Genomic DNA, 24,803 nt, shown 5'->3' on the forward strand with positions numbered 1-24,803 from the left:
CATAAATTATAAATTACTACTGTTAAATTACTAAAATTGTATGTCAATCATGTACAATTTTACATGAATATCGTAGGCATTGCACCAAAATTGTGAGCCTACTTTTAGGCACCAACAAACAAAGGACCTATAGGTCTTTTGAATGATTGCATTCTTTTTCAAAACAAACATTTTTTTTAAATCTCTGGGATGTTTTGGGTATGAGCAAAAAATGTCATAGGTTTAGGCAGTTAAATTCTGTTCGGCTGTTATTAAGAATCAAAGAACCCGTAAATTCGTCCTTTTTGGGTCTTTAAGATAATTTTTCTCGAAAACTGAGGGTGTGGAGGAATTCAAAGAATGAGGTTCAGCACACCTAGATTTATTAGGCCTATATAGTCGCACCAACTGGTTTTTTTAATCGACCCAATTTGTTGCACAGTGTTATTAAATCACATTGAGAGTTCACTGTAAAAGTCTTTTTTACACTGTCAGCAGTGTAAACGGAGTAAGGAGTATCTTGGATACTATCTTTTGAGACTGTGGCACACTAGCAGTATGTGTGTATGCAAACGACTTTGCACCCAGCTGCCCTAAAGAAGGCATATTTCCAGAAGCGATCATGGGTGAAAATTACAAAATGTAACATTCTAACCTTTCAATATTTCCAGCCTCAATATAAAGAGGTGCAGGAACCAAATTCACAAATTCGCAAACTATGTTTCGTAATCAAACAAAACTAATTGAATAAAAATAAAGTATTTTTTTTTTGTTTTTGGTAAAATACTAAATAATAATAATTCGTCAAAAAATCTGATAAAGAAGTTTTTAGAGTTGATGGATTGATTTTAATTAAACTTAGTATTCCTAATTAAATAACTAATATTTTTTGTGTTCTTTTTTCTGTTTGTGGACAGCTTTCAATTTGTTGGTTGTTTTCACTCGAACTTTTCGTGATACTCGGCCATTAAAGTTGTGATCATGCAAATAACCGCGCACTGTACAACTTCTTCCTTGACCTATGCAACGATTTTTGGACCGAAAAGCTACGGTTTTCTCTATTTTGTGACCGTCCGTCTGTTAGTCCGTTTGTCTGTCCGACTCTACGCAAAAAACTTTCCCAATATTTCTGAACTTTTATAAGTATATTTGTACAACCCAAAATTAGACGTAAATCTGTAAAATCGAAAATATTATGGTTATAACTTTCAATACTTTAACGTATATGTCCAAAATTAAGTCATTCTGTTTAATTTTATCATTTATATTTTTAACCATATATACGATTAAGTTAACGAAGTAAGCTGTTACATGAAAAAAAATATAATTTTAAAAATAAAAAAAATGTGCTTTACAATTTTGTCGATGTCTTTAATAGTTTATTGATTATTAAATTTTTAATTTGAGTACAGCTCTGTCAGCCACCGAATGTGTTAGAGATTGTATTAAAAGTGATTAATGTCAGTGAAAGCTATACTAAATAGAGAATATTATGCAAATTGATGTAACGCATTTTCTAATGGCTTAATGCTCTTTGAGTAAGTGTATACAATGGAAAAAACAAATTTTTCATTAACATTAGATGGCCAGCCAGTTTTTAATGTTCCGAAGTCATTCGTTTTGTTAAAACCTGAACACGTTGAGCATTGCAGCTCTTACATAGAACGTGATCATCTAGGGGATAACATCCTCGACCTTCAGCTTCAGATGACAGTAAAAGCCCACAGTCCTAGTATATGAAACAAGAAATAATATATTTACTCGGTTTTTTGCTTGGAAAAATAGGTTTGTTTACCTCGCACTTGTAGCATTCAAGGTGAAAACTTCGATCTAATGCCACTACTCTGACAGTTTCTTCTTGTCCTGGATCTGGCATAATTGGTTCTTTGCAGACACAACAACGAGGAGCGAATTTTCTTTAATTTACAATAAATTAGTCATAAGGCCATTACACTAAATTAAATGACTTACTTATGAAAATCTGTTATGCAATAGTTCTGATTAGTGGCATCAACAGTAAATAATAGTCCATCTAAGCTTTTACCACACACAACACATGTGAAGCATTGCGGATGGTATGGCTTTCCGGTAGCTCTGAGAATTCTCTCCAAAATGGGCTCCATGCAAACAGAACACTTTTCCAGTGTTTGTAGATAATCTGATTCACAATATGGTTTTCCGTCCAATGCATAGAATGGCTTTCCCTGCAAGTTTATTTGACAGTCTGTGCACGTAAAGCAAGATATATGGTATATTTGATCCATTGCAGTACATCCACTACTCTCTCCAAGTACACGAGAATTGCATTTGACACACCTGCCTTTAAGCAGAATATTAATGTTGTTATCTTAGACAATTTCGTTGTATTTTAACTTACCATAGTTTTCAAATTCTTGAACTGAATCGGGGGCTAATGAAATGTTATTACTAATACCGTCCCCATTATTTAAATGAGTATTTTTTTCACCGTAACATTTAGTTCGGCCATTACCATGCGCATATAACAACTGTTCCCTTTCAATCGAGTTCTTAATATTTAAGTTGCAGGAACTGCTTGAGATGTTATTATCATTAACGTATGAACCATACGGATTACAACTTTCCCGAGGCAGCAAATCTCCGGCCGGACGAGGGTTTATAGGCTCATATATCGAGTCATAAGTTGAAGAGCTCTGTAACAAGTCATAAAATACAATATTTCAATGCTTTTTACAAGGCTAAACCATTTTTTTGATTTTTCAAAATGTGCCCTTTTTCTTAGAGGACACTATATATATAATACCTGAGATAGCCCACCGTAGCAATAATAGTTTGGATTAGTTTTGGTCTGCGGATTCTGAAAGGCCGTTAAAAAGATTCTAGATTACTATAATATGCAATTTAAAAAAAATTATAAAATATAAAAAACGAAAATAATAATTTTTGGTACTTATAGACTTTTTTAGACCTCACTCTCACTCCATTTCTGCTACTATGCTGATTTGCCTTAAATTGCGCATTTGCAATTGAAAGTTCCAAAATATATGCCGCCAATGCTGATCGTTCCTATATTTACTATATGATACCGTTTTCCGACGTGAATAAAATTAAATGCCAAATTATGAATTATAAAACAATTAACATGTCCAAAAGAATTAAAAAAAAATTAAATTGAGAACTTTAAATTTCGTTTCATTTATTTTTTTAATATTCAGATTGTTTCCATAGAAGCTATATGATATGCCCGTCTGAATTTTGATAAAATTGAATTCTGAAATAATAAACCATTACTAAATATTAAAGAACTAACATTAAAAGATTGAAAAGCAGCAAAGTTAACATTTTTTCCTCGATTGTTCATATGGGATCTTTATGCTAAATATATCTAGATAAGATATATATGCTCTGCAAGGGTATAAAAATAATAAATACACCTTTTTATAATAAGGATTTTTATAGCGATAAACGTAATGATAAATTAAAGATTTGGTGTACCTTGTTAATGGCACCATGTTGCAGAGCAAATTGGTTTGTATATATTTGTAATGGAGAACTTGATTTCGGGTTATTAGGTAAAGAATCCATTGGTTTGTTAAAAACAGTAGAGGCTCGCCGAAGCTCGCTATATGAAGAGCTCACAGCACTCTCAGGGCTAGGAGGTGGTGGCACATCATCCTCTTCTGTATCATTTTCTAAAAATAAGTTTGTGCATACGGAGAGCATTTTATGAGACGAACTCGCGAAAGACCCCACGTCCTTAGAGCCTATAAGAATGTATAATTCATTTAGTAAAACATTTTTATAAAATAAATGCACATACCAGTTTCATGAACATTTGAATAGGTGTTTGACAACACGCCTGTCACTTCCCTTGAAAGCTCAGATTTTTCTGTATTAGGTACAGAGTTTATATTACTATATATTGAACTTTTGCTCAATGTGCGTAATGGGAGTTCTCTGAAGTTTTGGGCAGATTTTGTTGGGTTGATCTGTACTCCCAAAAGACCCTTTTTTTCCATTTGGAGTTTGTGGTAAGCCAGGGCTTCCAGTTGCTGTTCTAGTATTGCCGGATTGTCCAATGTCGCTTTTGAATTAATTTGTATTTCATCATGCCCGCAGTCAGAGCTGTTGTGCTTTTTTAAAGGCATGGACCCACCTAATGTTTTATCCGTTCCAAGTAAAGGCTGTGAATAAAGCGGCTCCCGCGAGCAGCAAACTTGCTTACTTGATGGAACCTGTAATAAATAAACCACTTTTAATTCTGAACTGCGTAAATGAACTTTGTAAACTAGTCGAAAATGATTCGAAAAACTTCTAAACGATAGGAGGTCCATACCTTCCGCGAAACCATTCCAAACCAATGTTATGAAAAATTATTAAATAAAAGTTAGAAAAAGTGCAAACGTCTGACTGAAATTATAATACCCTCTGCAAGGTTATAAAAATGAGTTAACGTGCAAAAATTAAAATAAAAACTTATTTCAATTCACAACTAAGTTCGACTATATTCATTAATTTAGCTGTGTTATACAACCGGGAAGTCGCATCGCCGGCTAAAACAATGAATGCACAATGACGGTGCCGGAAGCCCAAAGCTTCAGTATGCAATTATGTTCCGGGAAATACCCCACGACGAAGCATTAGCTTTGATTTTGTATTTATATATATATATATATATATATATATTTTATAAAACGTCAACCAATCCCTAGTGAGAGTTTGAAAAGAAGTTTGGAATAAATTGTCTTAAATTCATAAAAGTCTGGGTTAAATCAAAGCATTTCGTTTTTGATTTTCAATCATATAATTTTTTATAAGCATACAGAAACGCGGGAAAACAATTAAACTCCGATTTCAATAATTTAATCATTTCTAAGTCGCACTCAAGGCACAAAAAATCATTTGTTTATAAAGTACCTGCGGCATTTCATTGTTTTTCTTCGGTGGCTTTGGAGGTACCGATGGTCGCTTTTGTCGGAACCTGCCGACCAACTCATTTTCAACACAAACAGGCGGAGCTCTATTTAATGATTCATCTTTTAAAATGGACAACTCTCTAAGTTTCTGGTCCAAGGACTCCATTTCAATTTGGACAGAATAAAATTCTGTATGTAATGTTCTAAAATGACACAAGTAAGCAATAAACCATAAAAGTAACAATTATTATCCGTACATCCCTTTTAGTTCATATTGTTGGATCTAATAACTAAAGAAAGTTCAGTTATGACTGCTTAGTAATTTGATTTTTTGCTTCTTGTTTGGAATTTATGTACTTGATAGTGTAGATCAAAAGAACTGAAGGGTCGCAGCTTAAAATAAAGATATCGATTCATTATCCTTATAAAAGATTTACACTATTTGCAAATTTCTGAGTGCGTTTGATACAATAAGGTTTCTCCACTTCGTTGGAAACGGTTGGAATTTTCAACAAATGTGAAACTCCGATTTCCGCAGATCACTTCCACATTCCGATTTCAGCTGATCTGAACAGCTGTGGCTCAGCTGTGGACAATGTCAACAGGTCAACCATCTTTGTCTATATTTTGATAAGCTACAGCTGTTAAGATAAGCTGAGATCGGAAGGTGGATGTGCACTGTGGAAACCGGAGATTCACTTTTTTCAAAAATCCCAACGGTTTTTCATGGATTAACTGCGTGAAATGAGGGTTGCACCGCAGAAACATCGGCTAACTATCGCAGAAATTAGTCCGTCAAAGTCCTTCAAAATTTAACGCGGACTAACTGGGAAGTTTTTGAAACGGCAAAACCTTATGGACCATCCCTTCAACGAATGGTGGAAGGTGGATGGATCTCAGTGGAAATACGCTATTATGCGGCATTGGAATCAGGCTATAACTTGGAAACTGCTCAAAATATCGAAACTATGTATGCTATTTTTTCTGGAACATCGATACATCGGCGATACATCGATGTATCGCCAATGCAGGCTCGAGTTTCAACTACCATCACTATCGAAAATTAAAAGTAATGCGCAAGTTTAATACAGGTATACAATCAATAATTAGACGAAATTGGTGGCTTTGGTGTGATAATAATGGAGGCACACCCGATCTCCGGCAGCCCGAGGTCTATTCCTGGCTTAAGACCGGTTCATATTTTCGCTGCTTTTTTACATTTAATTTCGGTAAGCTTAGTTATAAAATCCAGGTTTGGTTTTTATTCATTGGCTTTTCTCTCGTTAGAAACGTTTAATGCCGACTAAAGACCGTTGCCAAAATCACAAGTGGTCTAAGCGGCAATAATTGGAGGGAAATATTTATATCAACAAATTACAAGCTTGGCAAAATGGCTAAAAGTAAACTACGGGACCAAATTTGGAGGTCGATGCTGCTGCTGGCGATTGCTGCTCACTTGGATGACTGGGTCCTCTGCTGGCGACTTGATCGTGTCGACCAGGTAAGGGCCGCCGGGTAAGTTTCTTCTGGACACGAGTCTTCTAAACTTCCGGGGCTCTTTAGAAAGAGTCCCCGGTGGCCTGTAAATTTTTAAAAATCACTGTTGTATATAAGCTTAAGGCCAATAAACAACTACTCATTTTAACTTATCTAAGCACAAAATACACAAAGAATGACTACTTTTTTCCGACCGTACGCCAACGACTGGGCCAGTAGACGCAATCAAGGACATTTAACCCAGTTACCGAGCGAACCGGGCTAAATTTAAAGATCTAGACCTTCCAAAGTTGTCAACTGTAGGTGTCGCCACCGAAGCATATCGATAGTACAATCTACTGGATATCGATATGTTTTGTTATGTTGGCAGGCGATTCGACTTTAAAATGCAACAGATTACAATATACACTTTATGCCCTCTTTCCACACAGTCCAACCGTTGGAAACGGTTGGAATTTTCAACAAATGTGAAACTCCGATTTCCACAGAGCACATATACCTTCCACCTTCCGATTTCAGTTGGTTTGAACAGCTGTGGCTCGTCGAAACGTAAACAAAGTCAACAGGTCAACCATCTATGTATTGATGCGCTGATACGTTATTAACTCTACGAGTAGCGGGATAGTTATCCTACTTCCACAGAGTTCCCTCCACCATCCGTTGAAAGGAATTCGAGAACGTTTTGCTGTTCCAAAAATTTCCCAGTTAGTCCGCCGTTAAAATTTGACAGACTTTGACGGACGGTGAAGCCCTTTTCCAACGCCCTTTTCCATCCCTGAAAAACCGCTGAGATTTTTTAAAAAAGTGAAACTCCGTTTTCCACAGAGCACATCCACCATCCGCCATCCGATTTCAGCTGATTTGACGAGCCACAGCTGTTTAGATCAGCTGAAATCGGAAGGCGGGTGTGCTCTGTGGGAATCACTTTTGTTAAAAATTCCAACCGTTTCCAACGGATGGACTGTGGGGAATGACGGCATATGATGATGACTTCGCTGTATTCAATTGATTCGAATATATGTATAGTAATGGTTTATTATTTAAGAAATACGGCTTATATTTATAAACGATCGAACAATTCATCGCCCTAAATTAAAAATTTCCCCCATTTTCAAGGAAAAAAGTTTCTATTTTAAAGAAAAATGTACCAAATTTATTTATTTATTTGTAGCTAAACTATATATAATTAATTTTAGCTCTTAACAGAAATTGAGAAATGTTTAGTTTCAAGAAGTCGATTTTATGAACAATTTTTAGAAACGTTGCCTTCAATTTAAGAAAAATTGCCCTCAATTTAAGAAAACTTGGTCTCAAAATCACGAGACAATCGCATTTGGACAAGTGTGTTAATAAATGTGTAGGCAGTATATAAAATATAATATAATTTAATTTAGATATATTTTATGAAATCGTTTTCTTTTTAATAACATAAAAACAGTGCACCGATTACCAAGTGACGACGCGCACCTTGAGCGTGGGCATAGGGGACTACTATGTATAACCGCAGAAATCGTAACGAGTAGTACACCAATCGAAAGGTATTGCAAAATAATATATATATTAATTGGTTCAGGAGACTTTTTTGTTTGATTATTAATAAGAAAGGAAGTAAACTTCGGCAAGTTGAAAAAATTCAAAAATTAAATGTTTTTTAAAAAATATACATTTTGATTGACATTCGTATAAGCTTAAAAACATTGAAGCTATGACGATTTTCAGTTCAATTATTCGATCGTTTTTATGGCAGCTATATGATATAGTTTTCGGATATCAATAAAACAAGCAGCGTAACTCAGATTTATTAATATTCCCATTGTTTCCATGGGAGCTATATCATATAGTCTCCTGATTTTATTCATATTTTACCTGCAATTCTGAAATCAATTACTATATCTCTATAACTAAAAAATTTAAAAAACAGCTAAGTTCTCATTTTTTCCCCGATTGTTTCTATGGAAGCTTTAAGATATAGTCGTCCGATAAGGCTCGTTCCGACTTATATACTACCCACAACAGAATGACAACTTCTGGCTGAACCGTTACTGCTGTGACATTTCTGATATTTACTAACCTAAAACAAAACATCATTTTGAAGTAACATTCTTTTGAACTGTAATTTTTTCTGTCTGGTACATACAGTCTGCTACTTTGCGTGCCTATCGAGCAGCGTTTTGCTTTCAAGCAACTTTTAATTAGAGATTAAAGTTTCTTATCAGGCGTTAACTGCAATTCATGAACGAACATTCGTATAAGCATCTTTTTTGAAAAAAAGCACATACACATATGAGCAAATTGTACATAAATGCTTTCGTATATATGCGTGCCTAGTAAAATACTTTTTCGGAAGCAATAAGACATGAAGAATTGTAAACGTACCTGTGGAAATAGGTAGGTGTATCGACCCTACTATCACAGAAATCTCTTGCAACCAAGTGCCACATTTTTTATTAACCCCTGTTACTGTAAAAGTAATACTATCTGCTTATGTTATCAAAAAGTTCACCCGAAGCGATAAGTCTGGCAGCTTTTGAGCAAAAGTATAGCTGTCTCTTTTTAATGTCTGACTTTTGCTATTGGTACCCGGCGCGCTAGTACCAGTTGGGAGTTATCAAATTTATATGGGATATACAAGGAAAAATGTAAAATTGCTTTTCAGCCATCGATATAACAATTTACAAGTAACTCATGTCGGTTTATTTCAGGTACTTTGCACATTAAGGGGCTATGTATTGTTAGAAGTCCGAAAAAAGCGAATTGTAAAAGATTTTTTTCTAGAAAATTTTAAAATTGATTGATCAATAAATTTTTTCACGTGGTTCCGTTATGGTATCTTTTAACTGAATTTTAAGACTTAGTATTATTAAGAAATATATTTTGCGGTGGCCACTATGTCTCTGAACTGGATTTTTCGAAAACGCGTTAAAAGTTTGTACTTGTTCTTTCAAGTACTCTAAAAAGCTTTTAAAATTTGCGTTTACATCGAAAATATTCACCGGTACGATATGAAATTTTCTGTTTGTATTCTGTTGTACTTACTTTATATAACCTCTTAAATAAAAAATAGAACAAAAACAACACAATCGTTTTCGTTATAAGAGCAAATGCCCATACATTGGTCTTGTTGCTTTTGTTAACAGTACAAAAACTTGCCAAATATTTTTAATTTTAGTTTCGCCAGAAACAAAAAAGATTTTGCAGTCATTGATTTTTAAAAATACATACAAAAATACAGAAAAAAAACTAAATTTGAGTTTTCTTTCTAAAAATGCGTGGTGCTTGTTACGCAAAATTACGTTCTGAGAGGAATTATAAAAAATAATGTATTATGTTTTATTTATTTCGTCCCGACCATCTGTTTATACTGACCATAAGTTTTTAAATGTTCTTCTTGGGGTAATGGAAATTATTTCCGTTTTAGGCATGTGTTACCACAGGGGTATATGACAATTACGGAGAGATTATATTGCTTAGAACAACTTGTCTGCAAAATAAAATATATATGTGTATATGTATTTGATCCAAAAAACGGAAATAGGATCATCATGGTAATAACATGAAATTGCGATTAATTCTGTACACCTCGAATTCAATATGCAAACTATTGAGAGTAGGTAAAGGTACTAACTTGGGGTCGAATGTGTCGAAGTCCGATTATTATGAGATAATATAAAGTACTCGGCTTCAGCCTGAGCACCCTTCGCTGTTGATTAAGAATTGTTCTGTCACACAGATCTCTCACTAAGTGTGCTCATCTTTGCTTTTGTTGGTATGGCTGTATTCACTTTCGTGATATACACTTATATATACATAAATACTATCAACACTCTATTTACTTTCTGTTCAAATGTGTGAGTTCTCGACTTAGTCGAGGTATTTAAAGTGAGTGTATTCAAGCAATCCGGCTTAATTCGTAGTCAGCGGTCGTCGTATTCGTATCGAGTTCAACCCGCGGTCGGTATATGTATTTATAAAATTGAAATATTAAAAGAAAGTGAGAAAATATCTGTGTTGTTTAAGGTAAAAAAAAAACACAAGTTTTTGAGAAGGACAACAAATCTGAACTTCTTCCAATTGTGCTATTCATTATCCTCAGGCAATCCCCTAGGGGTCCATCGCGATGGCTAGGATAACATATAATTGCGTTTTAATTGGAATCCTTCTTAATGTGTTATTAACAATAGCTGCAAATGCAGGTAAGTTTAAGTTTAAGATAAGACTTTAAAATAGTTTTTGGCAATTTGGTGTTCTTCAGGAAACTACAATTGGTCCGAAAAAAAAATATATATAGCAAGATGGAAGCAAGCTTTGTCAGAAATTAATTATTATTTAAAAAATTATATTTTGATTTTTTGCGTATGTTTCAAAATAATTAAGCTATGATGATTTTCTACTGAACTAGTTTGCATAGTAACGGAAGGTATGGCTAGATCGACTCTCCTGGTGATGCTTATCAAGAATATATATATTTAATAGGGTCGGAATTGTCTACTTCACTGCGTTGCAAACTTCTGACTGAAATTATAATACACTTTGCAAGGGTATAAAAATGACAACTTCTCAGTTTTGATTCATTTAATTTAAATATACTTCGATATATAGTAATCGTTTATTATTTAAGAATTACGGTTTTAATTTTGTTAAATCATATAGCTGCCATAGGGACGATAGAATAATTCATCTGAAAATCATCATAAAAATTAAAAATCCGAATAAAGTTGTGAAAAAGAACATTTAAATTGTGCTATAAGTGCAAAGGTAAATAAACTTCGGCCTTCCGAATTATTTTTCCTTTTTTGTCAATTGTTTGTTGAATTAACCTTTGCAGTAAACTCCAAAAATATTATTCAAAATGCCACAACAAAAACTTGGAAGTTGTAATAATTTTAAAGTAAACTGATGTTAGAGTTGGTTCAACCGATTACATAGTGACGCACAGATTCTGAACCAATTATTGAAAGTTGCTGCTGAAAGTATTTGCAAACACTAAAAATTGTGCATTATTACTTTTGGCAAATTGGCTAGGGTTTATGTTTTGTGCTATTATCTATTTTCTTGCTTAATCTGGCATTAGGAAACCTTATTTGTCATTTTAATACGGCGAACTTGTAGGTATCAAATGGGAAACAAATGCGGATCAAACTCACCAAAAATAATTCCGTCTTGTGGCTCAATATCACAAAAATGACAATTTTTAAACAATTTTTATAAAATTCAATTAAATTTTAGGTTAAAAGTTCCATAACACATATATGTCGTTTTTGTTTTTTTATTTCGAATGATTGGACCTTCGGTGTCTTCATATTCGCTAATTTTACTTGACCATACTACCATCTAATTTTAACTATAAACTCTTTTCTTTATCTCGTCTGGCTGCACACTATTCTTTAGGTTAGATAGATTATAGGTCTTAGGACACCATCAGGACGTAGCACTGAAAGTGCAGCAGTAAAAGCGGCTATATATAGTTTTCTTTTTAATTATCTTTCTTTTTTTTGGCCATGTAAAGAATTAATGCATGCGTAACAGCTGAAAGAATTATGTATGGTTAAGTGTCTCACCAAATTACTTGCTTTATAAAAAACAAGAAAGAAAGCAAACTTCGGCAAGCCGAAGTTCATATACCCTTGCAGCTATTTCAAAAACTAAATACTCTTGGAAACGTTAAAATTATGATTTACTTGCGTGTATGTTTAAAAACATTGAAGCTATGATGATTTGCAGCTCAATTATTCGATAGTTATTTTATATATTTTTATTATTTCTATGGGAGCTTTATAATATAGTCTTCCGATTTTGATGAATTTTAAGCCGTAATTCTGAAATATTTAACCATTACTATATGTCGAAGAACTAAAAAAAAATTAAAAAACAGCAAAGTTATAATTTGTTTTGTATTTGTTTTGCGATTTTTCCTATGGGAGCTATATGATATAGTCGTCCGATTGAATGAAATTTAAATTTGATGAAATTTAAATCGTAATTCTGAAATTTTCAACCATTACTATATGTCGAAGAACTAAAAAAAAATTAAAAAATAGCAAAGTTATAATTTTTTTTTATTTATTTTTTCGATTGTTCCTATGGGAGCTATATGCTATAGTCGTCCGATCCAGCTCGTTCCGACTTATTTACCACCTGCAATATAAGGATAACTTTTGGGAAAGTTTCATCCAGATAGCTTTAAAACTGGAAGACCAGTTTGCGTAGAAAGGGACCGACAGACGGACGGACAGACGGACATGGCTAGATCGACTCTCCTAGTGATGCTGATCAAGAATATATATAATATATATAATATATATAATATATATAATATATATAATATATATATATAATATATATATATAATATATAATATATATTATAGGGTTGGAGATGTCTCCTTCTGCGTTTCAAACTTCTGACTGCAATTATAATTCCCAAAAGAAAAGTTGCAAGGGTATATGAACTTCGGCTTGCCGAAGTTTGCTTCCTTTCTTGTTTCAAATGTTTCCAATCAAAAATTGTTTTGTAGCTTTTTTGCACACGGTGTTAGGCGTATAGCCTTCAGCCTCAAATCATGTTCATTGAAATATGCACAATACGCTTTTTTTGAATTCCGCACTAAATTAAATGTTCCGCTCCTTTTCGTCCCTTTTTAACACTATATGATTACAAAGTGTATAAAAAATCATTTATTTTTGGGCATTTGCTGTTACCTTTCGTTGTTCTTTTTAACTTTTAATTTTTTTATTATTGACTAAGGCCGTATCAAAATGTCAAATGAGGTTTCCAAATGCCAGTGTAAGCAACGAAATATAAACCCGAACCAATTTGCCAAAAGTACTTTGAGCAGAAACATTTTAAAAATTGGTTCAGAATCGATGACCTTAAAAATGTTGCACAGTGTTAAGGAACATTTAATCAAAGATTAAACAATACAATAATGTGTTGTATAATCTTTGATTTGATGAAATAACAACATTGTGACTATGTTTCGATTTGTACGCGTTTATGTTTAAAAACAATGAAGATTTGTTGATTTTTCGATCGATCCCATCGTAGTAATACGTTTTCGTTGTTCGATTTTTACAAAATAAAAACAGTAGTTCTAAAATGCTTAACTATCACTATAATTTTTTTTCACACACAATTTTTGAAAGGTGTGGGTTACAATTTCAGTTAAAAGTTTGAGAAGTGAAGACATAGGAACAGCAGATATTATTAATTTTTTACATTTTCTGAATATTTAATAAAAATCGGCAATAGAAAATGACTGTCGTATTCTAGGAAAATCTAGATTACTTAGCTGATTATTAACATATAACAAGTAACTTGAGATATAGATGATATTGAAGTAATCTAAAGCTGTCATAAAAAATCTGTTTGAACTCTGCCCTTGCGCAAGGTTGGTATGAGTGAGGTTTTAGCATATCGTAAAATAAAACGCGTCTGCTTTTGCCATTTCAAATATGCAATACATTTTTTCTCCGCTATGCAGATGGCTACGAGTGCTAGTATAAAAAAAGCTTCAGTACAGTGAATTGCAAAAATGTTAGACAATTTTTCAGTAAAACAGTGAATTGCAGAAATGTTAGACATTTTTTCAGTAAATCACTGGAACACAAACTGTGCACAAAAATGATTCTACTAATGAACTAAATTAAAACGTTTTTTTTATAATTTTAGAAAATTCGTGCAATGTAGGATGTCCAAAATGTAAGTCATACCAATTTTATGTATGTATATTTGTAAACTAATAAAGTTTTACATCTTCTTAGCGGACGACGGACTATTGAAATTCACACCTGGCAATTTCTATGAATATTCCTTTGACAGTATTTTAACTATTGGACTGAGTAGCGGTGTTCTTAGTGAATCCGATGATACCAGTTTGAAATTATCCGGATCCGCAAAAGTTTTTTCGAAAGGAAATTGTGGCTATACGTTACAGCTAAGCTCTGTTAAAGTATCCAACACAAAAGAGTCTGTAGAGAAAAAGATTTTGAACAGCATTCAAAAGCCAGTGCATTTCACCCTGGTAAATGGTCTTTTGGAACCACAAATTTGCTCAGACTCCAGTGATTTGGACTACTCCCTGAATATTAAGCGTGCGCTTATATCATTGTTGCAATCCGGAATAAAAACAGAACATGAAGTTGACGTATTCGGTCAGTGCCCTACTCATACATCCACATCCAAAGTTGGTAATGCAAACATAATTACGAAAGTTCGTAACTTGAACAGCTGTGCCCATCGTGAGCAGATTAACAGTGGTCTGGTTTCCGGGCAGGTGAATGAGAAAGCTGGAATCACATCCAGTCTGCTATTAACGGCAAACTATCTAAAAGAGTCGAAAGTTGTAAACAGTCTTATTGAAAGTGTTCAACTGACAGAAGTATACAAATTTATTGGAACGTCTAAGGGAAATTCCGAAATCAGTGCAAAGGTAGTCACAACAATTAAACTTAAAAATCCTTCCGGAACGAAAGCCAATTCACCACCTACTGGATCAACGGTCAGAAGTGTGATTTTCCAAAGACCTGAAACATACACGTCCAAAAATTTGAACGCGTTAAAAGTGGTATTGTCTGATCTTGTGGACTCAACTGGCGATTATGTGAAAAAAGAAAGCGCAAAAAAATTCGTTGAGTTTATTAGGTTGCTCCGTCAATCTGATAGTGAGACTTTGATAGAACTTGCTGCATTTCCTCATCCCAACAAGGTCTTGGCCCGCAAGGTATATTTGGATGGCCTGTTTCGCACCAACACCGCAGAGTCAGCTCGTGTTATACTGAAACAGCTTGGTAAATTCGACGAGAAGGAGAAATTACTTGCAATACTGTCTTTAAACTTAGTTAAAGTTGTTGACAAGGAAACTCTTAATCAAGCGGCTGCTCAGCTTTTACCCAACGCGCCAAAGGAATTATATTTATCTGTCGGTAGCCTGGTTGCTAAATTTTGCTCTGGAAAGAATTGCCAAGGACCGGAAATTGAGGCCATATCTAAAAAGTTTTCGGATGGTCTAAAACACTGCAAGCCGAACACTAAGAAGGAAGAAGAACGCATAGTATATATTCTAAAGGGAATAGGAAATGCAAAGAGCTTAGGTGGCAACACGGCTGCCGCCCTTAGTGAGTGCGCCTCCGTTGGTCGATCTAATCGCATACGTGTCGCTGCCTTACAGGCATTTTCAACTATTGAATGCGATGGAACGCTGCAAGCTAAATCCTTGGAATTGCTCAAGAACCACAATGAGGATTCTGAGTTGCGCATTGAAGCCTATTTGTCCGCGATTTCATGTCCGAATGCAGAGGTGGCTAACCAAATTTCGGAAATAGTCAATTCAGAAACCGTTAACCAAGTTGGTGGCTTTATTGCATCTAATTTAAAAGCCATTCGGGACTCGACAGACAGAAGCAGAGAGAACCAAAGGTACCATTTGGCCAACATTCGAGTAACCAAGAAATTTCCCGCGGATTACAGGCGTTACAGTTTTAACAATGAGGTTTCATACAAACTTGAATCCCTTGGCGTTGGAGCGAGCTCCGATTACCAACTAATCTATTCGCAACATGGGTTCTTGCCACGATCATCTCGTATTAATGTTACAACTGAAGTTTTTGGCACTAACTTCAACGTATTTGAGGCAAGCGTTCGTCAAGAAAATTTGGAGAATGTTTTGGAGTACTATCTAGGGCCAAAAGGCTTGCTTAACAAAGACTTCGACGAAATTATTAAGCACATAGAAGTTGGAACCAACGCAGGTCCTGGAGCTGGTGGTCGAGCCAAGCGCTCAATTGTCGACGACGTTGCTAAAACATCAAAAAAATATAAATCATATGGCAGCAAAAATGGCCAAGATCTAAACTTAGATGTATCATTAAAACTGTTTGGTTCGGAATTGGCGTTCTTAAGCCTTGGTGACAACATACCGAATACACTTGATGACATTATACAATTTTTCTCTACTTCATTTGAAAATGTTAAACAAGAATTATCTTCGTTTGAAAAGCAACTTTCCGCTCATCACTTATTCCTTGATACAGACATCGCATACCCAACTAGCATTGGAGTCCCTCTGGAACTCGTAGCTCAGGGCTTTGCGTCTACCAAACTTGATCTCGCCGTTAATCTTGATATCAAAGCAATTCTGGAACAGAACTGGCAGAAAGCTAAATACAGGTTAAAGGTTGTCCCAAGTGTTGATGTCAATATGAACCTTCAGGTTGGCTTCAATGCTCAAGTGCTGTCCACTGGTCTCCGCATGTCATCAACAGCACATTCCGCGACTGGAAACGATGTTACCTTAGCCGTCACCAATGATGGTGAGGGCTTTAATGTCGACGTTGAGCTCCCCCGCGAAAAGCTCGAGCTTCTAGATTTTAAAATTGACACAGAACTATATGTAGCCGAACAAGATAAGCAAAGAACAGTTGCTCTTAAGGGTAACAAGAAAAATAAGAATTCTCAGCCCAGTGAGATATGCTTTAATCAATTGGATGTCGTTGGCTTAAACATATGCATTGAGAGTTCAACCAGCTTAAGTGAACTTCAAGCTGGCAACGGAAATGATGCAGAAAGAGGACTTGCTGTTTCAGACCAATTCCATTTATTAAGACCATTTAGTTTTGCCATCTACTTGACGGCTGAACGCAAATTTACATTCAAAGGAATTCATACAAATGAGCCCTCGGGCAGTCAGAAGTGGAAACTAAACTATTCCACTCCTGGGTCTAAAGTTTCTCATGATACTAGTGTAGTTTTCGAGCTCGGATCTAAGCCAAAAACCTTTGCTAGATTATCCCTCGATAATTCTCAATACCACTTTGGATTAGAAACTGGAGTAAACAATGACAACAAGGAACTGGTTGTCTATGGTCAGTACGAACAAGATAAGGACATAAAAAAAAGTAAAATTGGCCTCAGTAAGCAAGGAAATGTATATAAGCCTTTAATTGAAATCCAAGACAATAACGGCATCTCGAACAGCATAAATGGCTATCGAGCTGACGGGAAAATCGTTGTTAAAAAAACCGGCGATAAGCTAGAAAGATATAATTTTGAAAACTTCCAATTGTCGAACGCGAATAACGCCCGCATAGTTATAAATGGATGGACGGATGTTGGACAAAATTCATTCAACTCAGAGCTTACTATAGCTTCCGATCAACAGTCGTTCTTGATAAAGGGAAACTTTAAGTTGGAAAATGGTCAGTATGCGGCAGGATTCTTTATAAATGACGAACGAGCTCCAGAAAATGTATATGGAAGCTCCGTACAGTTGACGGTCGCTGATCAGTCCTATGCTCTTAAAGCTAATGGAAAGGCTGCTGCTTGGTCTATTGATACTGATGTCGCTTTTGATTTCCAAAAAAAAGATAATTCCAATTCCTTACGTGCAGGGTCATTTGTGCAAAATGTTGATGCTCAGCATAAAAACAAGCGAGTTGGAGCAGTAAAGGTTAAGTCGACTTTTGACGTAAATAAATTGGATATCGAAGTGGAAATTTTACGTGAACAAAAGGTTGGATCGCTCAATCTAAACTACAAAAGTAATCAGCGACACGTACAAGACTATTCTCTAGAGGCAAGTGCGAAGCTTAACAAACACTCCATCGATGTTGTATCCAAGTGCGATTTTAATGGAAACGTTTATGTTATCGACAACGTTATTACAACTAGTTGGGGAACTTCGCTATCTGCAAAGGGTGAATTAGGTCAACGATACACTGCTCAAGACATTCATATTGATCTTCAAGGCAACGTTCAAATTAGTGGAAAGGACAAAACTTCTCAATGGATACTTAAAGTAATCGGAACACCTGATAAAACCAACAGCGAGTTCAGGATTAGCAGAGATGCAGCAGAGCTCGTCAAATTAACCAGTGAATCCCAGCATCCACAGGATAAAATATCCGCGGCAAAGCTGAATCTCATTGTTAAGAATCTATTAACTGCTAAAGGCGATTTTCGCGTCGCTAAAAATGGCAAGGGTGACTTGACAGCCGTTTTTGAGACTCAAAAACCTGAAGCGCAGCACAAACTAGAAGTTGAATCCAAATTCCACATACAGGCTCCCAAGTTCGACATTGATACAAGCTTAACGCTCGATGGAGATAAGAAAATACATTTTAAGTCTGAAAACAACTTCGAAAAGTTAAAGTTTTCTACTAAAAATGCTGGTGACTGCAATGGTAAAAAAATTGTTTTCGAGGCTAATGGAAATGTTAAAGGCGAGATGCGAGCAAATGGCGAAATTCAAGGTACCTTCACATTAACGACTCCTGAAGGTCGAGTTATCGATGGTAGTGTCAATCGCAAGTTGTCAACAAATGTAAAAACTGGAATAGCCCAAGGTAACATGGATGTCCAGATTAATGACACGCCATCTGGTAGTAACAAAAAAAGATCGATCACACTGAAGGGAAAGCTTGATCGGCTGAATACAAAAACAAAAGAATTTTCTGCAAACAGCAACTTAATATACACGACCTTGGATGGAGAAAAGTCAGAGCTAAGCTTCCAAATAAAGCAGCAACCTAATGGCGAAGCTAAAAACTTAGATTTTACCTTTAAAGCGAACGGAGCTCCACTAAACCAACCCATTGAAGTATCAATTGTATTAGGCGAGTACAGTGTACAACATGCTGTGGTTACTATAACAAGTAAATATGGTGAGGCTTTCTCATTTAGAGCAAATGGTAATTACAATAACAAACAAAGCAATTTACCAGCAACTTACGAGCTTCAAGCTAATCTCGACATTCCAAAATCCAGCTTTAAGTTCGTGGAAATAAAAAGTCACGGAAAACTTTTGAAACCACCAACAGGCAATGACAACGATGTTTGCAATATTGAATTCTTTGTAGATTCCAAAACTGGTCAGGGCCAATTTGTCCGCGTCAACACAGTATGGAACGGGACACCAAATGACGGAAGTTATAATTTTGAAGCTCAAACTAATAACATGGAGTCTCCATTAAAATTAAATGGGAACTTCAAGAGAGAGCAAACTGGCAGCTTAAAGGATGGTGACCTCAACGGAAAGCAAAAGTACACATTTAACGCCCAATACGGAACGAATTTCGTAAAGTCAGATGCATCCCTGACTTATGGTACTGAGAAAGTAGATCTGGAATATGTTCTAGATTCGAGCTTCGAATCAGCAAAGGACATTAAAATCAATATCCATACTTTTAAATCTGTCGATGGCTCGACATACGTAGCTAACGTTCAAGCCAAACAAGCTGATAAGTCATACGGGTTAGATACAAAATTGTATCGTTCGGCACATAAAAAAGGAGTTGATATTCGATTGGATTTATTGAAGGAAAAGCCTATTATAATCACGAGCATTGCCGAAATATTAGGAGAGCGAAAGGGAAAGGTAATCCTAGAAATACAAAACTTAGCCGAACTGGACCTAAAATTCAGCAGTGAAGCTTCTTACGTCAATATAGATGATTTTTATATTGTTGGCAGCTGGAGCTCAAAGAAATTAAAACTTGATGGTTATGAACTTGATGCAAGAGCACAAGGAAAGAACATTAAAGTTCAACTTAAGAATGTGAACGGCGTAATATTCTTGGGCACAGCCACATATGCACTTAAAAAAGAACAAAACAAATCTATTATTGATGGCCAAGGCCAAGTGCAGTATCAAGGAAAATCACATTCTGGTAATTTTAAGTTGACCAGACAAAACTTTGACATCAATACCGATAAAGAGGTTGGTTTCTCGTATACATTTAATGGTAATTTTGGAACCAAAAACGGCCTATCCACAATAAAAATTACTAACAAAGAATTTAACACGAAGTTCTCTATTTGCGAAGAAAAGAAGCAGTGCACAAACATTCAAGTGCAATCATTCGTTAGCATAGATGAACAACAACTGGATGCTGTAGAACATTCCACCCTTATTCTTGTTGATCTACGTGAACTTGGATATCCATATGAGTTTGAGTTGAAGTCTCAGAATACACGGCAAGGATTTAAGTATCAATACCACCTTGACAGCTTCATTATTACCGGAAAAAATTTCAAGTACCAACTCACAGCCAACATTCAGCCCACGTCAAGCACTATTAAAGTAACACTTCCACAGCGTCAAATTTTGTTTGAAACCAAGCAGCAGACTCCAGCGGATGGAAACATTTTTGGCCACTATGAGCAATCAGCTGCATTCTTTATTGATAAACTGCAAAGACCGGATGACGTTGTTCGCGTTTCTGCTGTTATGGATTTATCGGGTATCGATCGCGTTGCTTTCAACGCCAATGGACAAGTTAAGCTTGAACATCCGACTATTCGTCCACTAAGTGTTTCTGGACGACTAAACACTAACATTGATAAAGAACTCGCAAGTGCTGAAATAATATTCGATATTTTCCGATTGCCGGAACAAAAGGTGATTGTAAACAGCGAAATACGAAACTCTCGTTCTAAAAATGGTTTCAATATTGTTTCTACGTCATCTGTAAAGTCTGCCGGACTTCAGTTCCGCTATCAACTAAACAGCAACGCGGCAATTGATATTGAAGCCCATGAGTACAATCTTGGCCTGGAAGTTAATAACGGCGACGTCAATGTTAAGGCAGTATCCTCTTTAGGCAAGGAAAAACTAGAAATCGCTTTAACTGAATCAAACAAACAGCTTCTTCAAATTCTCGGGGACTTTAATAGGCAAAAACGTTATGCCAAATTCATTGCTAAGGTCCAAGTTCTTGATAAAAATGCCATTGAAATTATAAGCGAGATTCAAACCACTTCCGCAAAGATTTCAGTGAAGCGTCAAGATTTTATTGATGGAAATGCAGAAATCAAATTGGGCAAGGAGCTTAAATTCGATGTTACTGGGAGCGGCAAACCACTATTAAATGGACGTGTGTCCTTAGATGCAACCAACTTACTACAAACTAACTATTTGATTAATGAAGAAAACGTCAATGCCTTTTTGGTAAGAATAATTAACTTGAACTCCTTCTTGTTATATACTTATTTTATTTTACAGGTCGATGTTAAAACGGAAGTTAATAAAGACACTGATTATTTTGCTAAAAATATTAAGGAGAGGTTTGAGAAACTGCGACAAGCCACAGATGAAAATGTTAAATTGGCAACCGAGGCTTTGCCAGATTTTTCAAAACTTAATGGTAGAGTTGTCGAAAATACTAAGGGACTTATTAAAGAGCTTGAAGCCGATCCATCAATTGCACCGATTATTGATGGCATGTGAGTAAATTATGCGTATTTATGTTAATATAAAGATAAATTCAATCCTTTTTTTTTAGACGCACACTATTTGAGAAAATATCTGGTATAGTTGATGACCTAAGCAAGGCAATATCAGAAACATTTGAGAAAGCATCCAAGTCAATTGTTGAAATATATGAGAAGTTGCAGGCTCTTTGGAAGGACTCGCTTCTTAAAGCGTGGGAGGATTTGATTTTGACTGCTAACAAATTATTTGGTCAGCTGTATAATGAGATTATTAGTGTTTACACGAAGGCATTTAAAAACGTTCTTTCTGCGCTGGAGAAGTATGGACCAACACTGAAAAACTACGGAAAAGCCATCGCTGAAACTTTGAAACCAATTAACGACGCATCTCAAGAACTAATTAAGCTCTTGGTTCACTCTGCTGAAGGATTAATCGATGAATTTAAGCAGTATTTCGCGAACCTTCCGACATTTGAAAGCATACGCAATGAGTTTAATGAAAAAGTTAAAAATCTAAAACTTATTGAAAAGGCTATAGACTTTGTGAACAGTCTTTTTGATCAGTTAAATATTTTACCACAAACTCAGGAGACAACAGAATTTCTACAAAAACTGCACGACTATTTAGACGCAAAACTAAAGCAACAAAAAGTGAATGATGAAAAGTCTCTTGAAGAGCTTGGTAAGCTTTTGATTAAGGCCGTGCGCTCTATTTGGGCCTCAATTAAGAGTGCTGCTCCAGGGCCATCTGCACATGCAATTGATTTGCAAACATGGTTTGGATCTCTGGCGCATTCTTTAGACTCCTTGGCTGTTCTTCCCACTATCTTTTCATTCCGTTCCAGTATCTTAAACTATCTGTTGAATGAGAATTGGGAGGCTGTATTCTCCAAGAATTTACTAAACTCATGGATTTTCTTTAATGACTTTGAGCTCCGAGGCCATGTCGTTGATGGTCAGCATGTATTCACATTCGATGGTCAGAATTACGCTTACCCTGGAAACTGCAAATATATTCTGACCCAGGACAGTGTGGACAACAACTTCACCGTAATTGGTCAGCTGGCAAATGGAAAACTAAAGGGAATCACGCTCGTAGATCGTGATGGTAACTACGCCGAAGTAGCCGACAATCTTGCACTCAAAATAAACGGAAACTTAGTTGAGTACCCACAACACTTGTCCGGTCTTCACGCATGGCGCCGATTCTACACTGTTCACTTACACTCAGAGTATGGAGTAAGTGTAGTGTGTACTACGGATCTAAAGATATGCCATTTCAACGTAAATGGCTTCTACACAAGCAAGACGCGAGGACTTCTCGGCAACGGCAACGCAGAGCCATACGATGACTACTTGCGAATTGATGGCACAATTGCCGCAGACTCGGCCGCTCTAGGCAACGACTACGGAGTTGGAAAATGCGCAGCAGTAGCATTTGACAGTAACCAAGTCAACAGCCAGAAACGCGAAGAAATATGTAGTGAATTGTTCGGCCTTGAATCACCGCTTGCTGTCCATTTCCTTGCCGTTGACTACAGACCTTACCGCAGGGAGTGTGATATTGCTCTTGCCAAAGTGGCTGAAAAGGATAAGGAGGCAGCTGCTTGTACGTTTGCGTTAGCTTACGGTTCCGCTGTGAAGCAAATTAACAAGTGGGTGCTATTACCACCTCGTTGCATTAAGTGTGTTGGGCCTGTTGGACAACGCGACTTTGGAGATGAGTTTACTGTGAAGCTGCCAAACAACAAGGCGGACGTTGTGTTCGTCGTTGATATGAATGTTACACCATCAATCCTGTCCAATCTTATAGCACCTGCCATCAATGATATTCGCGAATCACTAAGAAGCCGTGGCTTTACAGATGTTCAAGTAGGAGTTGTTGTATTTGATGAATCTAAACGATATCCTGCTCTTCTTACAAGTGATAATGGTAAAATCAACTATAAGGGAAACCTTGCAGATTTCAAGTTCAATGGAATAAAGAATTTCTGTGACAATTGCGTTGAGCAAATTATAACTGAAAAAAGAGTCCTGGATATTTACAATTCATTGAAGGAAATTTTCAAAGGCATTGCACCCCAAGCCGATGAAAAGGCGTTCCAGTTGGCAATAGACTATCCATTCCGTGCTGGTGCTGCAAAGAGCATTATCGGTGTGCGAAGTGATTCATTGGAATATAAAAATTGGGTAAGCAACTATTTTGTGAATTCAAAATAAATGTTCATAAGATTGAATTAATTTGTTGTGCTCTTTTAGTGGAAGTTTGTTCGAGCTCAATTGACTGGATCCGTTACCAAGTTTGATGGTGCGCTTCTTCATCTTATTGCCCCAGTTAAGGCGCTTACATTAGAAGGAGTGCCCGCTGAAAAACTAATCGGTTGGAGTTTAAGTTTTCAACATTTATTCAGATATAATTAACACTTTATTTTTACAGGCTTCAACTCTCGTCTGGTAGCTACTGTAGATGGCAAAGACAACAAGAAGCGGACCAAGCTGCAATTCGATAATGACATGGGAATTGATTTTGTCCTCAATAACGGTGGTTGGGTGTTTGCAACACAAAATTTTGAAAAGTTAAAAGAATCGGACCAAAAGAAAATGTTAAAGCAGATTACATCATCGCTTGCTGATACTCTCTTTAAAACCGAAATCGTTAGTGAGTGCCGCTGTCTACCGGTTCATGGCTTACACGGCCAACATAAATGCGTCATCAAATCATCGTCATTTGTTGCGAACAAGAAGCCCAAAGCTGCCTAAAATGGTTTCAAGTTTAAAATTGTCATCCTGACATCAAATCATGAGATGCAAGATTCTTTAACCTTAATATAAGTCATCGAAATAAATGAATATAAACGTATAACACCGTGATGATGCCTTTGTACCCAAAAATCGCGTTCTATAGAGGTAAGTTCTATAATGGTAAGGACAAGTATATGGGCTGTATATATTTAGCAGGGCAATATCTATCGACGCACCGAAAATAAAAAGAAATTAGGTTGACCGTGGTCAAAATCGTCAACGCTTTCTGATAAATAACCTTGCTGCCAGCACAATCACAAATGATTATTTTAAAGTTGACAGTTTAACTTTTATAGTGTCTTTTTACAGCGCTTGTAGCTTTTCATGTAAAAAATACTTTAAATCGATATTTTCACTAATCTTGTTTCTAGAGTCATAGATTTTGGTATTTTTTTGTTAAAGTAATTATATAAAATTTTTAACTTA

General features: G+C 35.9%; 2 protein-coding genes and 1 long non-coding RNA gene across 4 annotated transcripts; 2 read left to right on the forward strand and 1 right to left on the reverse strand.

Annotated features, from left to right (window-relative positions):
* Nucleotides 1-1,472: 1,472 nt before the first annotated feature.
* On the reverse strand, nucleotides 1,473-5,222 carry LOC108145332 (zyxin). 2 transcript variants are annotated; one of them, XM_017270713.2, is made up of 8 exons: nucleotides 4,876-5,222; nucleotides 3,779-4,193; nucleotides 3,454-3,722; nucleotides 2,762-2,815; nucleotides 2,357-2,651; nucleotides 1,951-2,299; nucleotides 1,775-1,895; nucleotides 1,473-1,708 (listed from the first exon to the last, which is right to left on the reverse strand). In XM_017270713.2, exons 1-8 carry the CDS (start codon nucleotides 5,038-5,040, stop codon nucleotides 1,577-1,579), a joined length of 1,800 nt encoding a protein of 599 aa, XP_017126202.1. In that variant the 5' UTR covers nucleotides 5,041-5,222; the 3' UTR covers nucleotides 1,473-1,576. The 2 variants fall into 2 exon arrangements, with proteins under 2 accessions (XP_017126202.1, XP_017126203.1); XM_017270714.2 differs by lacking the exon at nucleotides 2,762-2,815.
* Nucleotides 5,223-5,928: 706 nt separating this feature from the next.
* On the forward strand, nucleotides 5,929-6,538 carry LOC121467288. Its single transcript, XR_005977411.1, has 2 exons — nucleotides 5,929-6,103; nucleotides 6,162-6,538. It is a non-coding gene; the product is annotated as an uncharacterized LOC121467288 (long non-coding RNA).
* A 3,737-nt stretch (nucleotides 6,539-10,275) lies between these two features.
* On the forward strand, nucleotides 10,276-24,435 carry LOC108145269 (apolipophorins). Its single transcript, XM_017270549.2, has 8 exons — nucleotides 10,276-10,388; nucleotides 10,465-10,564; nucleotides 14,040-14,069; nucleotides 14,132-21,312; nucleotides 21,367-21,587; nucleotides 21,647-23,765; nucleotides 23,835-23,955; nucleotides 24,013-24,435. The coding sequence occupies exons 2-8, from the start codon at nucleotides 10,489-10,491 to the stop codon at nucleotides 24,333-24,335; spliced, it is 10,071 nt and encodes a 3,356-aa protein (XP_017126038.2). The 5' UTR covers nucleotides 10,276-10,388; nucleotides 10,465-10,488; the 3' UTR covers nucleotides 24,336-24,435.
* The last annotated feature ends 368 nt before the right edge of the window (nucleotides 24,436-24,803 follow it).

The sequence above is a fragment of the Drosophila elegans genome, unplaced genomic scaffold (assembly GCF_018152505.1).
Source record: "Drosophila elegans isolate 14027-0461.03 unplaced genomic scaffold, ASM1815250v1 contig_349, whole genome shotgun sequence".
Classification (NCBI taxonomy): domain Eukaryota; kingdom Metazoa; phylum Arthropoda; class Insecta; order Diptera; family Drosophilidae; genus Drosophila; species Drosophila elegans.